Source organism: Pleuronectes platessa, chromosome 15 (genome assembly GCF_947347685.1).
Source record: "Pleuronectes platessa chromosome 15, fPlePla1.1, whole genome shotgun sequence".
NCBI classification, from domain to species: Eukaryota; Metazoa; Chordata; class Actinopteri; order Pleuronectiformes; family Pleuronectidae; genus Pleuronectes; species Pleuronectes platessa.
The window spans coordinates 3,087,891-3,102,424 of NC_070640.1; the positions used below are offsets into that span (position 1 = coordinate 3,087,891).

At 44.9% G+C, this 14,534-nt stretch overlaps 1 protein-coding gene across 3 annotated transcripts; it reads left to right on the top strand.

Moving 5' to 3' along the window:
• Positions 1–561: 561 nt before the first annotated feature.
• emsy (EMSY transcriptional repressor, BRCA2 interacting) lies at positions 562–14,534 on the top strand. 3 transcript variants are annotated; one of them, XM_053442264.1, is made up of 20 exons: positions 562–768; positions 2,373–2,481; positions 2,572–2,671; positions 2,769–2,843; positions 3,411–3,586; positions 3,674–3,829; positions 4,088–4,347; positions 4,416–4,641; positions 4,794–5,012; positions 5,200–5,349; positions 5,771–5,944; positions 6,039–6,175; positions 6,663–6,866; positions 8,160–8,370; positions 8,503–8,670; positions 10,238–10,393; positions 10,513–10,598; positions 10,959–11,522; positions 12,198–12,602; positions 13,509–14,534. In XM_053442264.1, the coding sequence occupies exons 1-20, from the start codon at positions 766–768 to the stop codon at positions 13,677–13,679; spliced, it is 3,750 nt and encodes a 1,249-aa protein (XP_053298239.1). In that variant the 5' UTR covers positions 562–765; the 3' UTR covers positions 13,680–14,534. The 3 variants fall into 3 exon arrangements, with proteins under 3 accessions (XP_053298239.1, XP_053298241.1, XP_053298240.1); XM_053442266.1 differs by having other exon boundaries at positions 6,693–6,866; XM_053442265.1 differs by having other exon boundaries at positions 4,812–5,012.

Below are 14,534 nucleotides of genomic sequence, written 5' to 3' on the forward strand. Positions count from 1 at the left end.
AGGAGGAAAACCCACCTTCCATCCTGTTGCGTTCAGGAGCTGCTCGTACATCACAAAACTCTTAGACTGGTGGTGGAAAAAGTACCAAATATTTACAATTTATAGGTTAAATCAGCAATTTAACATGAACTCGGTCATTACAGGTGCAACATTTAACATGAAAAAGTACCTTTGTAAAATAATTCATTATGTAGACTGGTACATTTTCTATTAATATAGATAATGGTATTTTATTTTTTTATATATGTTGAAAATGATTTTTTTGTGACTATTTACATTCATTAATTTCACAATATGAATATAATTGTGTGTAGATTACATTTTATATTACTATTTACTGATTTAAACATAAAGTATTTAAATATAAAGGATCCAATCTACAGTAAAGTAAACAAAAATTCATACAATTAAAATGATAAGTGAAAATGTATTTATATTTTCTAACAATAAATAATTTCAACTAAATCTGACACACTGGACCTTTAACTTTGGCCAGCTGCAGTTCGCTCGCCCGCATGTGGGTGGCAGCACCGCGTCCTCACTGTATGTACGCACCCCGACATTCTTACGAGGAAGAAGACGCCCCTCCATCCACAGAGCTAGCAGCCGAAGCTAAGCTAACACACAACGTAAACACTGGTGCACCTCGGCGGACACTGACACATTCCCCCGCCGTGACTCGTGTCCCTACCCCCGCCTCGGTTCCTCGGATCCAGCCATGTTCGCGTGGATCTCGGATTTACCCTGAAGCTGCGCTGCCAACAGATGGTAAGAGATGGATGTAGCTCCACAGGGGCGCAGCTAGCTTAGCCGTGCTATGCTAACACCCTCCATCGCGAAGGGCTTTTCTCTGCGGGATCCGTCAAAACACGACGTTAGTCCGTCGTTCGGCCGAGGATCCGCGTCTTTTCTGGGTGTTTTACCGGTGTGCGGTCGCTGCTCCGTGGACGAGGGAGGATTTGATGAACGATCCGTCAATCCCCCCCCACCCCACCCCCCCAGAGCCAGATTAAATGATCCTAATGTTTTTCTCCATGATCTCTAATAGCAGAACAACATTAGAAACACACTCGAGGTCTGTGATGGTTGGGATCGTCTGTGATCATCGTTCTGTCAGTTGTTATCTAAGCTAAATGTTTTTATTATTGTGTGCTTGGCCTTGTCCTCTGCTCCAGTGTTTTGTAGTTACTGGGGTGTCCAGTGGTGGGCGGTGCTGTCAGTGCGAAAACCCAGTAAACCCAGTTGATCCATTAATCCAGATTCATTAATTCAGTTGACATCATTCTTTTAGGTGTATTTCAGCTGATATAATGTTTGTCTTGCTGTCAGCAATTCCTATGTAAAAAAGAACAACAACAACAACAATGAATTGATCCAACTACCAGGAGTTGTTTGTGTCGCCTCGTATAACTGTCATGCAGAAAAAAGTGAAAATACTAAATTCTAAGTAAAAACAAGAAAGTAAACAATGATGACATCAGTGCAGTGTCCAGGGACAGTTAGAACTCAGTGCAGCACACTACCAGTATAAAGTGAGAGTTGTGTATATGACTGTAAAATGACAACTCTAACCAAACACCAATGTAAGAGCGTAGATAAATACTGAATGGTTAAATAATTAAATGTGTATGATTAAAGTAAACATTTTAGTGTGTGGTGGAATTACAATTTAGACACAAGTGCGACATTTTATCATTTGATGAATGGTTATTTTCTAGTAACTTAACTGTAATGTACAAGTGAAGTGTACTGAACTGAAAGGGTTTAATGTGCTTCACAGTAAATCAACAACAGACTATGCTTCTGACTGAGATGCACGGACAAATGATGGCTATATATAAATACATTCTTTAATATTTAGTTAATTCTTAAAAAAATCACACATACCTGAATATAACTTATATAAACAGGCCTCTGCACTGCTTCCAATGCCTGAAGAGCTGAGCAAGACTTTGTTCATGTTGCTGGAAACAACCAGAACATTAAACCATAAACGGATGCAGTGAGGAAGTTTGTCTTTTCTGACTGACTGCTGCAATACATGAATTAAGTAATAACAAGGTTTCATTTGTCCTTTACTCAGGTTTTGCTTAAAAGCTGCATAATTGATGCTGATTTGCCGAATAATTACTCCGAGCAGTTCACTGGGGGGAAAAGCGTCTTTATGGGGGAATAGATTCAATTAATTTCAAGTGCACTTAATTAAAATGCATCGAGGTTCCCCCTTCAGAAAACACAGAGTTCATTCCTCTCGTGAGGCTCTTAAGGATAAACACCCAGAGCCTGTGACTCGGAGAAGAAACCACCAGCAGCACGATGGTTTATGGGACCTCGTTTGCTCATAAATGCATTATTGTCGTTTCTCCACTCAGCCCATGATTCAGCTGGAGAAGCCAGTGCTGACTGGTACCATGCCAGTGGTATGGCCCACCATCCTTGACCTGGGCAGGGATGAGTGCAAAAGAATTCTCCGTAAACTGGGTAAGATCATTGATTTGTGAAAAGATATATTTGACCGTCACTTCTCCTCCTGAGGAACGAGGTGGTTGACGTGTGTTTCTGTGTTTCCAGAGCTGGAGGCCTACGCCGGGGTCATCAGCGCACTGAGAGCCCAGGGAGACCTGACCAAGGAGAAGAAGGATCTTCTAGGAGAACTCACTAAAATCCTCGGGTAATGGTTCCCCCACGTGTTCTAAAACTGGATGAGTGAGAGGAACAGTTTCTTCAGATTTTAAACACTAATGTTGTTTTGTCCACCGTCTTCCTAGAATCTCAACTGAGCGCCATCGTGCAGAAGTCCGCCGGGCCGTCAATGATGAACGCCTCACTACAATTGCTTATCAGTGAGTAAACAGCTGATGTTTGAGGGTCATTTATCATGTGCATAACATTATGTAAAATAGCCCATTGAATGAGCAGGTTGATTTATTATCTTGTGTGTTTAATTCTATTCTTGTGTAATTTCAGTGAGCTAATGAAACACTCTAAATAGCTTCCTCATTAGTGCAGATGATTTAGTTGCAAGTGGTCGTTAACTGCACAGATGGGCTCTGAGATGATTGACTGATTATCTGCAGGTTCAGATGTTAATGGGAAGAGAAGAAAACAATATTAACATTCAGAGTGTATTGTGTAATTTGGGAAATGTTCATAAGTAAGGTTAACTGCTGTATTTTTGATTCATCCTAAAGGGGTTAAAACATGATAACGGCTCTTTTAGATATTTATATGGTTTGTAAAGATATTTCGTTTAAACATTTGTGTATTTTTCTAATAGTAAAAGTTAGTTTCTATCGGTCTCTTCAGAATAAACAGGCTGTGTTTACTCCAACAAATCTGATCTTATTGAATCTCTGATCCCCTCTGGGCTGCGACTTGTAGGAACTAAATGTTGTGTCACCTCTTTTCAGCATGTCCGGTCCTAACAGCTCGTCTGAATGGTCCATCGAAGGACGCCGGCTCGTTCCCTTGCTGCCGAGGCTGGTCCCTCAAACAGCTTTTACTGTCACTGCTAACGCGGTAGCCAGCGCCACGGCCAATCAGAACGCCTCCCTTCTGTTGCCGGCTGAAACAGGAAACAAAGAAGGTGGGTCAGAAACACCTTTTTTTTAGACTAAGGGCATCTTGAAACCGATTAGACCTTAAATGACATGTTTCATTCCCTTCCCTGCAGTGGTCGTATGTTACTCCTACACAAGCACCACCTGCACCTCCACCAACGCTACATCCACCAGCGGCGTGATGGGAGTAGCGGTGAAGTCACCACGACCTCCCAGTCCCTCGTCCAACGTGGTGGTGCTGCCCAGTGGGAGCACGGTCTATGTGAAAAGTCAGTCTCAACTTCATAATAGGTCTTATATTAAATGGAAATAGACCAGATAGAAATTAACTATTAAATAATTATAGTACATTTCTAAATCCTGGTTTTTGGACTTGTTGGCGACTGTGATGGACAATTTCACTATTTTCTTGGTGAATAAACCAAATAATGAATAAATGAATCAAGAAAGTAATAGACAGAGTAATCCTTCATCATTATTTCATCCCAGCCACATCCTGATCTTTCACCTTTCACCTTCCCTCCCAGGTGTGAGTTGTTCTGATGAAGACGAGAAGCCTCGCAAGCGCCGGCGAACCAACTCGTCCAGCTCGTCGCCGGTGATGCTGAAGGAGGTTTCCAAGATCTCTCCGCAGGTTTCCAAGAGCATCACGGTGCCAATGGGCAGCAGCCCCAAGATGAGCAACATCATGCAGAGCATCGCCAACTCGCTGCCGCCTCACCTGTCCCCCGTCAAGATCACCTTCACCAAGCCGACCATCCAGACCACCAACACCACTACGCAGAAGGTGAGTCGCGCCGCTCGCTCACGTTTCTCACGCTGCTCCAGAGTTCTAACGTCTTTCTGATCCTTCAGGTGATCATCGTCACGACTTCCCCGAGCTCCAACTTTGTGCCCAACATCCTGTCCAAGTCTCACGCCCACAACGCCGCCGCCTTGTCCAAGCTGGGCGCCTCCACCATGCTGACCGCGCCCACGCAGAAACAGACGGTGGTGTTCCCCTCCAGCAACGCCAACACCGTCGCCGTGACATCAGTGGTGTCCTCCAGTCCGTCGGTGGTCATGTCAACGGTCTCACAATGTAGGTCCAACATACGTGTTCGGTTTCCAAGAACCTGCATTTCATATTTGAAACTTTATATATTCATTTGTTTTCACTTGAAGGCACAGATGCATAATATGAGCTTTTTCCTACCGTCTCTAATGTCTCATTATCAGTGTTCACTGTCGTAGGTTCTGGTTCTTCTGCAGTGAAGGTGGCGTCAGCCCGACTTCCTTCACCCAAGACACTGGTGGGCTCACCCACTCAGATCCTGGCCCAGTTCACCAAACAGCACTCCCCCAAACACCTGCAGCAGGGCTCACCTCTAGGAGTCGCCGGCATCGGTCAGACCCAGGTCACCTCCTCCTTACCTGGAACCAAGCCGACCATCCAGATCAAACAGGAGTCCGGTAAGGATGCATCACATGATGGTTCCTTCTTTCCACTTCAATTTCTCTTTATTTCTAACTAGATATCAGGTTATTCTTTGAGTCTCTGGATGTAGGATACTTTATTTTAAATGACTAATCTGTAATAGCTCTGTATTTAAGTAACTTAGGACAAACAACTCTAATTAACTGTGTTGTTTGTGTGCAGGAGTGAAAATCATCACCCAGCAGGTTCAGCCCAGTAAAATCCTGCCCAAGCCTTCGTCAGTGGCTCTGTCCGGCAGCAGCTCCTCTCCCATCATGGTGGTCAGCAGCAACGGAGCCATCATGACCACCAAGCTGGTCACTCAGCCCACAGGTCGGTCCACTCCCCCCCCGAGAAACCAATCAGAATCAGAATCAGAATCAGAATCAGAATCAGAATCAGAATCAGAAGTATTTTATTGCCAAGTAGGTTTACACCTACAAGGAATTTGCTCTGGTAATTGGTGCTTACAATTAACATAGAAACATAAAAACGCAATAAATACAACATACATAGGAAAGCAATGAAAAATAGAAAACCAGTATATATTTACTCACTGTTTACTTCTTATTTACTCACTTTTTTCCAATATCTATACAAAGTAACATTTATTTCGACATAAACATTTCTGAATAAAAATATATAAAAGATAAAAGATGTAAAAAGTGATAGGCAAAATGCAAATCTAGTCCCCTTCATTTAAAACCAGTCTGCTTCACTACTGTATTCTCACCTGGGCTCACTCTGCACACAGCCTCCCAGGGAACCTACACCCGACCCACTGTCGGCACCAACATCGGAGCAAGAATATCAGCTGCTGGTGGGGGGGCTACCTACGTGAAGACCACCAGCGGCAGCATCATCACCGTGGTACCCAAGTCGCTGGCCACTCTGGGCGGGAAAATCATCAGCAGCAACATCGTGTCCGGTGAGTTCGGCACAGTTCTGTAACAGTTCGATATCTGCACCGCTCCCTGCGACGTGTTGTGGTTCAATGAAATGTTGTTTTCCCTCCTCCACAGGCACGACCACGAAGATCACCACCATCCCCATGACGTCCAAACCCAACGTCATCGTGGTTCAGAAGACGACGGGAAAAGGAGCCACCATCCAGGGGCTGCCGGGCAAGAACGTGGTCACCACACTTCTGAATGCTGGGGTCAGTCAAACTTTATATTTAAGAGCTTTGGTCCAGATTATTCATTCATCATCAGTTCTTCTTTCCAAATTACAGCATGAACATTAGAATGAGGGAGTTCTCTGTAAGAAATTGTATTGTTGTGTGTTTATTATCATTTCTAGATCTCATTGAAACTCCTTAGTTTCATATATTTACAGAGAAAATTAATGTAGCTGCAACTTTCAATGCTTTATTTGAGTTTTTCTATTAGTATTTTAATGTTAAAAGTAGGTTTTTAATAGGATGTTTTATCTGAGATCTTTTTACAGACAAAAATTACATAATGCATTTCAAAATTGACACGTTAAATAATCTTTTAAAATGATTCAGAGGTTGTGATCATTTGTTTGTAAAGATCTTATGTTGGAAATGTTTCACCCTGTTGTTTTTGATTCTACCACTTGGTGTCGCCAAATTCCTTGAAAACCTAAATCCCACATGTGCTGTGTAACTGCTTTCATTGCAGAGACATACGTGTGTTTCTGCTTTGATGCAGGGGGAGAAGAGCCTACAGGCCATTCAAGGGACCAAGCCAGCGATCATCACCGCCTCCAGACCCATCACCAAGATGATCGTCACCCAGCCCAAAGGCCTGAGCGCTGGATCCCAGGCCACCGCCACCAAGATCATCCCGACCAAGATCGTCTACGGCCAGCAGGGCAAGACGCAGGTGACACATCTCCACCAGCCAATCGGACGCTTCTGTTTACTGAAGCAACCAAACACGAGTTTATCTTATAGATCATTTTTACAGTTGCAGGGGAAACTCTGTAGAAATCTGTGAAAATGAGAACGAGCGACTGACGTGAGGTTCGTTCTGTGAGCTGCACATTCAGTCACGAACCTGTTGACACCTGCACACGAGAAGGTTTCCAGAGAAGTGAGAGTTTGTAATTAAATGCAATCAGGTTGACACAAAGGAGAGAAATCCCCCGTTCTACTGGCTGAACTTTCCTCTTCCTCCTCTTTTACTTCCCTCATTCAGGGAGAGAGTCGACTCTGAGCACTGAGCAGACTGAAGGTCAAACAGCTGTAGAGCGTCGGTCTCCTGCAACTCGATCGTGTTTCTGACATTAAACCTGGAATTCAATAGTATTTTTGACCTGTTTGAAACAAAGCAACAAGCTGTAATCACCACACTGACCTACCACCACCTTCTAAAGTCGATACAGAGAAGACGTTGGATTGTAGTAATTGTGGTAGTTTAGATTTTCACACGTCAACTTTCAGCAAAGCGAGAAAAACACTGCAGAGAAAAGTCAGTGGGTTCGATTCCAGGGTTTATTTACAGGTCAGGTGTGAATGTCCTGAGCAGTGAAACCACAGACGTGTCTTCACTTCCTGGGGATTTTTATTTCTATTTTTGGAGAGTTAACAAGGAGATGAATGGTTCCGTAGAAACTCTTATATCTCAGACGATCGGCTTCTCTCCCTGCAGCGTTTCTCTCTGACTCTTTTAGGGAATCGGAACTTATCAGGATATATGTTTTCAGGAAGTTAATTCCATCGTGCTACTTTCAAGGTGGTTTTTCGCTGAGGGATGAAAATAGGTCGTAGCCGTCAAACGAGCCTCGTGACATTAGATCGTAGTATTTTATTACACTCGTTAACTTCCTCTTGTCCATTCACAAACAGTGAGTCATTGTTTTTAAAGTTAAACTCATCTATTGATTGTCATATTTAGTCTGAATTCAACTTTTCTGTTCAGTCATGAAGAGGAATTAAGATCAGTGACTTGGTTCTATTGACACAGTTTACATGTACAGTTCTATAAACATAAATTGTATTATAATTATGAATAAAAGCAGCTTTAACAAGCCGCCTCCTGTCAACCTGAGTCAGCTGCAACCACAGGGATTGTGAATTTGGACGTTTATCACATTACAGCCTGTATCTTGTATGAAATGAATATTGTAAAAATATCAATTCTGCTTTACAAACACGTTCTGTTTTTTCTTTCCAGGTTCTCATCAAGCCCAAGCCCGTTTTCCAGACGGCGGTGGTGAGCGAGCAGACCCGGCAGCTGGTCACTGAGACGCTGCAGCAGGCGACCCGAGCTGCAGAAGCAGGTCATGTTCTGGCCTCCTGCTCGGACGGGTCCGCGAAGGACGAGGTCGCCAGCTTCACGGAGAGGAGCAGCTCGGCAGGCGAGGCCTCACACGGCAGCGGTCAAGGTATCCTGCTCTTCTTCTCCTTCTCCTCCTCTGGGGCACTCGATCAGAGATGAATTAGTTGTAGCCTTGTGTTTTTCTTTTGCCTTCACGAGAACATTCACTCTGTAAACGTTTTCTCCCGTCATTCCTCAGAAATGCAGCCTGTAGTGCAGCTGTTCTCCACCAGGGAGCATGAGTGGACTGAGCAGGAAGTGTCGGTGGAGTCCGGCCCCACTATCATCTACCAGGAGGTGACAGGCGGGGAATCCCAGTCAGCGACTTCCACCATCAAAGCTCTGCTGGAGCTGCAACAAATTACTGGTGAGCTCTCTATGTCGGGGAACACCTGCAATGTAAACAAACCAGGGAGGGGGGGGGGGGGGGTTGGTTATCACCTGTGAACATGACGACAGCAGCTCTGCAGAGTCGAGCAGAGGTTCCTTCTGTTCACCAGCGTACGAATCTGTCAAAAATACCCTCATACATCACACGCCTTCGTAATCTTAGCCCTTCAGCCTTTAGCAAATAATATTTAAAAGTTTTTTGGAAACCACCTTTTATAATCTTTATTTATACAGCACTTTAAAACATCAGATTACAAATAGCTTGACCAGGCAGCCATTAAAACAAGGGAGTCATTAAATCATCAGAATTAAAAGATAAATCAGATTTGTTTTAGATTAAAGTAAAAGGAAAAAGTGTCTCCGATAGAAGTTTGTCTGCATCAGCCGACCTGATCTCATCGGGCAGATTGCTCCAGAGCCTCGAGGGGTAAACACTCCGTCCACTTTTAGTTTCCAGCCGAGCTGCCATCAAGCAAAGTCCAAAAAACAATGTGTTTTTCCCGTGTGACTCTCACACTGAGCTCATTGTGTGACTAACCTGTAGAACTGGGTTTGATGAGCAGAGATAAGAGCCGAGTGGAGTATTTAAGGGTGGGGAGGGTTTTTTAGACCGATTCTGAATGTAAAGTCCCTGAAGAGATGATTGTGAGAGATCCGGTTATTCTAATGGAAGTTTTTCCTCGTTTGTTATCGTCAACCACCTTAAAAACACCTTGTGATCTCTCTGTGTTAACCACTCAAATATCTTATCAAGTAAAAAGCTTTTTATTTACCTGAACTACAGAGAGAAGTATTCAACACGGGATCATGTGTCACGTGTTTATTCCTAATTTAATCATTTATCTTGACATTTTTTATCATATTTTGTTAAGAAGATTCCCAGTTTCCCTAGATTGTTGTTTCTATTTTAATTTCCTTCATGCACATTTACCAGTTTTCTTGATAAATACACATCTGGACGTTTATCAGCCGTTTCACACTGTTGCCTCGAGTAGAAGATTTAACAGTGATTTAGTTGTTAGTCACTAATTTACAATAATTCACCTTCGACATCGCCATTTTTAAGGACTCACAAATAAATGCATCATTTCCTGCACAGATGTTTCGTATCAAAAGTCTTCCATTGACTCAGAGAGCATCCTCCCTTCATTTCCTTTAATGGGAAACATTTTCTGAAAAATAGAAAAGTGCAACGTGTCTGTTTTGTAAGCAGACGCATGTTGTTGGAGTGGCCGTGTTTCTCATTAGATTTCATATGACGTATCCTTTTAATGCATTTCCTTCTCCTTTTCTATTGTTCACATTCTTGTTTACTCAGCAGCTCTCTTCTTGTTCACTGTCTTATTCATCACAGGGATCAGTGTAATTATGTGGAACCTTTGGTAGGACTGTGACTCCTCTGTTAAAAACACTGCTCCATAGAAATACAAGGGATCACATGGTGCAGGGTAACTTAACAGGAACAGTACAGTAGAAACTGCTGAGCTTCGTTTGTCATCATTTATGGATTTGACCTGAACTGCTGCTGTATTATTATTTAATAGTGAAGGAGAAGGGCGAGGCCAAACTGCGGCAGCACACTATCGACCTGAGCCAGCTGGCCGTGCCCATCCAGCTGACCCAGGAGAAGAGGCCGAGCGCCGAGTCGTCCAGACCCTCCACCTCAGAGGCCGAGCCCAGCACCGAGTTCCTCTCCACAGGTACGACTGCTCCTGCTGTCACATGACGGACCCTTCAACACCGTGCTCTCTCTTGTTTGCTTTGTATCGTAACGTGAAGATCACCTGACAGCTGGACTGTGATTCCCCCCCCCCCCCAGGTAAAGTCAGCAGAGTTGGCGAGGATCACAACTTCAAACCAGCCGCCGTCTCCGCAGCAGCTGCAGCTTCACACGTCAGCCACATGGTGAGGGTCAGAGTTCAGGAAGATGAAGTTTCAATTCAAAGCTGAGGAGTAAGTCAGCTGATTGAAACTCTCGATCCGAGAGACAGTTGTGCAGAAGTGAAAAAGAAACCAGGTTTTGAACAATCGATTATTACAACAACTTGTCCTTTTAATCTCCATGTGAACATCCCTTATCTGTCCTGACACAACTTGTGGGACTTTTCTAAGATATCTAAGTTAATCAGTCCAAAATTTATCTGGAGCCTTAAATATTTGATAATGTGAACAAATAGTGTTTTATCTTGATGCCCTGAAGTTCTCATGGTGTTACTTTCCTCCCTCTGTTCTCTCCCTCACTCGGCGTCTTTGTGACTCTTCCAGGCGTCTGAGAGTAAAGCTGTGTTGGAGGTGGGGGATCTGGAGGGTGACACCTTGGACCCTCAGACCGGCTTGTTCTACCGCTCCTCTCAACCAGCAGCAGATCCCGTGAAGCCGACTTCCAGCTCAGTAGGTGCTCAGCCGCCGCCTGTGAGCCAGGCAGAGGCTGATCAGAGCCGGCACACCTCCACCTCCACCAAGGCACCGCCGCCACCACCGCCACCTCAGCTGCAGAGCAAACCTCAGATGAGCCAGCCCTCCTCCTCCTCCTCCTCCACTGCCTTCCCCTCCACCCCCCCTCTGACCAAGAATCTCCCCAAGCTACGAGAGCAGACTCTGCCCAAACCCCAGACCCTAACCCAGAGCCCTAAGGACCGGCCGCTGCCTGCACCCGCCCAGTTAGTAGCCAAGGTCACGACCCCGAGCACGCCGACCAAGCTCCTGGTGACACCGCAGCTCCCCAAGCTCCAGCAAGCGCCCACGTCCCACCACAGACCCCTGCACACGCCCATGTCCCACCCTCCTCCACTGCAGGCCCACCACCCTGTCAGCACGGTGTCCAGTCAGGTGAGCGGTCGTACCACTAAACCCTGTGGGTGCACACACGGCAATCGAACATGTTTCATATTCACCTTGATACAAACCCTAAGATTAATGTTGTTACCTCATGCTGCAGCTCTGCTCTCCATCTCTGTGATTTGACAAAATAACAAATTCATTAATATCAGCAGCCGCACGAGGAACATTCATCACTGTTTAATAAACTTAGCAATTAATAACAACTGACTGATATATGGTTTTAATAAAACTATAAATGCAACAACTGTCTGTTGCAGCCTGAGTGTTTTGCACTGTATTGTTCACGTCTCTGACATGTGGATGTAAATTAATCACAGCATGAGAAGTGGAAACGTCACTGAAATGAATTCAGTTGTTTGCTCCGACAAACATCTGCTCCATGAATCCTGTGTCCTCCTCAGGGAGAAGGAAACATATGTTCTCCGGTTATGGAGAAAACTGCTGCTGAAGTTTCCTTCTTTTCAAACTTAGAAACAAGAAACATGCTTCTTGTCCTCGAATCATCTCCTCTCCTCTTATAGGTTAAAGAGCTAATTAGCTTATTATTCTGATACTGATCAGTATTATACATCAATATATTGTGTCACTGTATATTTTTAATAATTTGACAGTTGATTAACGATATATCTCTTGTTTATCCTCATTGAATTGTCTTCCCCGCAGCAGCCGATCATCACACAGAGCGCCACCGTCACCAAGATCACCTTCGGCAGCTCCCACCACTCATCGCCGGTCTTCAGCAGTGCAGAGGCCACCGCCAAACTGGTCCCCGAGTCCAGCTCCGGGCCCCCGGGAGTCAAGCCCTCGGTGTCCGACATCCTGAAGATCTCGATGATGGAGGCGGAGATCGACCCGAGCACGGAGCCCATGGTGGTGGATTCCTCCAGCGACTGCGGCCCTCTGGGTAAAGCCCTGGCGGTGCAGGCTGTGTCCGGCACGCTGGACTCGGGCCAGTTCATCAGCAGCTCGGGCGCCGCCATGCATCACTCCCACGCCAAGACGCAGCCGTTCAGCTGCATGCCGGGCCTCACGGCACAGAGGAGCAAGGCCGACCTGGAGGTAATCGAGGTGAGATGTGTATCACATAAATATATTTATTATCGGCAATAAATTACAGAGCTCAGTTTACAGAATGTGTTCAGTTTCCTACCAGATACTTTCAGTGTGGATCTGCTGCTCGTCACAGAGCAAACGTTTCATGAGCATCTTCAGCCTCTAATAAAACATGTTGGATAAAATCGAACCTTTGACTGTAAATAAAGATGGACGACGTGTCTCAACTTCCTCCTGAACTAAAATATCTCAGATACGAACGCTGCCATTTTGTGCTTTTGGCATCATTTGGAGGCGGAGTCTGCACAAAGGTGATGGTGGAGGTGTGGCATCGAAGTCCCGCCCCCGACACAGCTGCTCGACCAATCAGGAGTCAGTCTCAGCTGTCAATCATGTTTTTATATCATCAAATAACCAATTAAACGATGTGACAGCTCACAAAAGTGAAGCCAAAGCTTGTCATTCGCCCCCTGGTGGCCGGCTGCAGTTTAGGTCATAAACCCGGCCTCCTCCATGTTAGCAGATGGGTCATGAACCAAACTAAAAAGTCAAATTACACGTTAAGTGCATTTTTCTCAAATATGGCTCCTGTCATTTTAGGTGGTTCTTCTCACACTGATATTTGTTCAAGTGAAAGTTTGATGTAACAACAAGGGGGGGGGGGGAAACCTCTTGATTGACAGCTGAGACTGACTCGTGATTGATGTCATCAGAGCAAGATGGCCGCGTTCTTATTCAGGATATTGTGTCTTCACTTCTGTAGGAATAGGAGACGCGGTGTCCATCTTTAGTTACCATCTATAGATCTATGAATATAGAATCATATAGTAGATGATCAGCTCACTGACACGTCTGTGTCTGACCGAGCTGAAGCGTGACTGAAAGCCTTGATGTGACTAACACGTGCAGGTGATTCCTCAGTACTCCATCCTGCCGGACTCCAGCCAGTCCAACGTGGTGGTGGAGCCCAGTGGCTTCCTGGAGATCACCAACTACACCAGCCAGCAGCTGGAGGAGGACAGCCCCATGGAGCAGGAGGTGGACAGCAGCAACGACGAGGCCGCGGCCGCCAGCCCCCCCGACCAGCCCTAGTGTCTCCCCACTTGAGACGAGCTTCGACTGAGGCCTCGGACCCGGCAGACAAACGCCCACTGGTTGTTTTTTCTGCGAGAATGTTATCAGTCATGTAAAATATGAATTTGTTCATAATAAGCCTAGTATTATTTTTCCTCCTCCCCACAACTAACGGCACATGTGGTTTGTATTGGCAGCGAGACGTGCTGCTCGTAAAACATGTGGGAGGGAGGTGGAAGGAATCCGACGGGTGGACAGATCCTCTCAGAACCGACCTGCTGGTTCCAGAGTGTTCACCTCGGTCCTCACAGGACTTTGTGAGACATTCACACGTTTGTAAAATGATTTGTTTGGTGCAGTGTCAAATCATGACATTCCACAAACACACTTTCCACCAGCAGGAGGTCGTCCAGTGTTTCAATTCACGTTAAAAAAAATCATGTCACCCAGAAAACTCGGCGACATGTATTTTTGTAGAAAGTGTCTCAGCTGTTGGTTTTTCTTCTGTGGACGAATCGAAGGTTTTAAATCATGAGATGAACTTTGTAACGGTGGATTTAAAGTTTTGGTAGAAAGAGAAGCTGGAGCCGGAAGAGCCCCAGGCGAGTCCCGGAGGAATCATCGAGTCCAACATTATGTGTTACTGCTCATTTGAAGTGTAAAAAAAAAAATACAATGAGTTAGGAAATGTACCGTTTTTCTTTTTCTTTTGTAATATATATTCTGGAGTTCAAAAAAGTTTGCTGTGAAAACGTCACCACGTATAAATTTGCATAGAGAGTTTGAACTATGCATTTCTTTTATACCTTTTTCGAACTAGACGACTTGTTGAGAGGAATCATTTAATCTGTACAATAAATCGGCTCAGTAGAA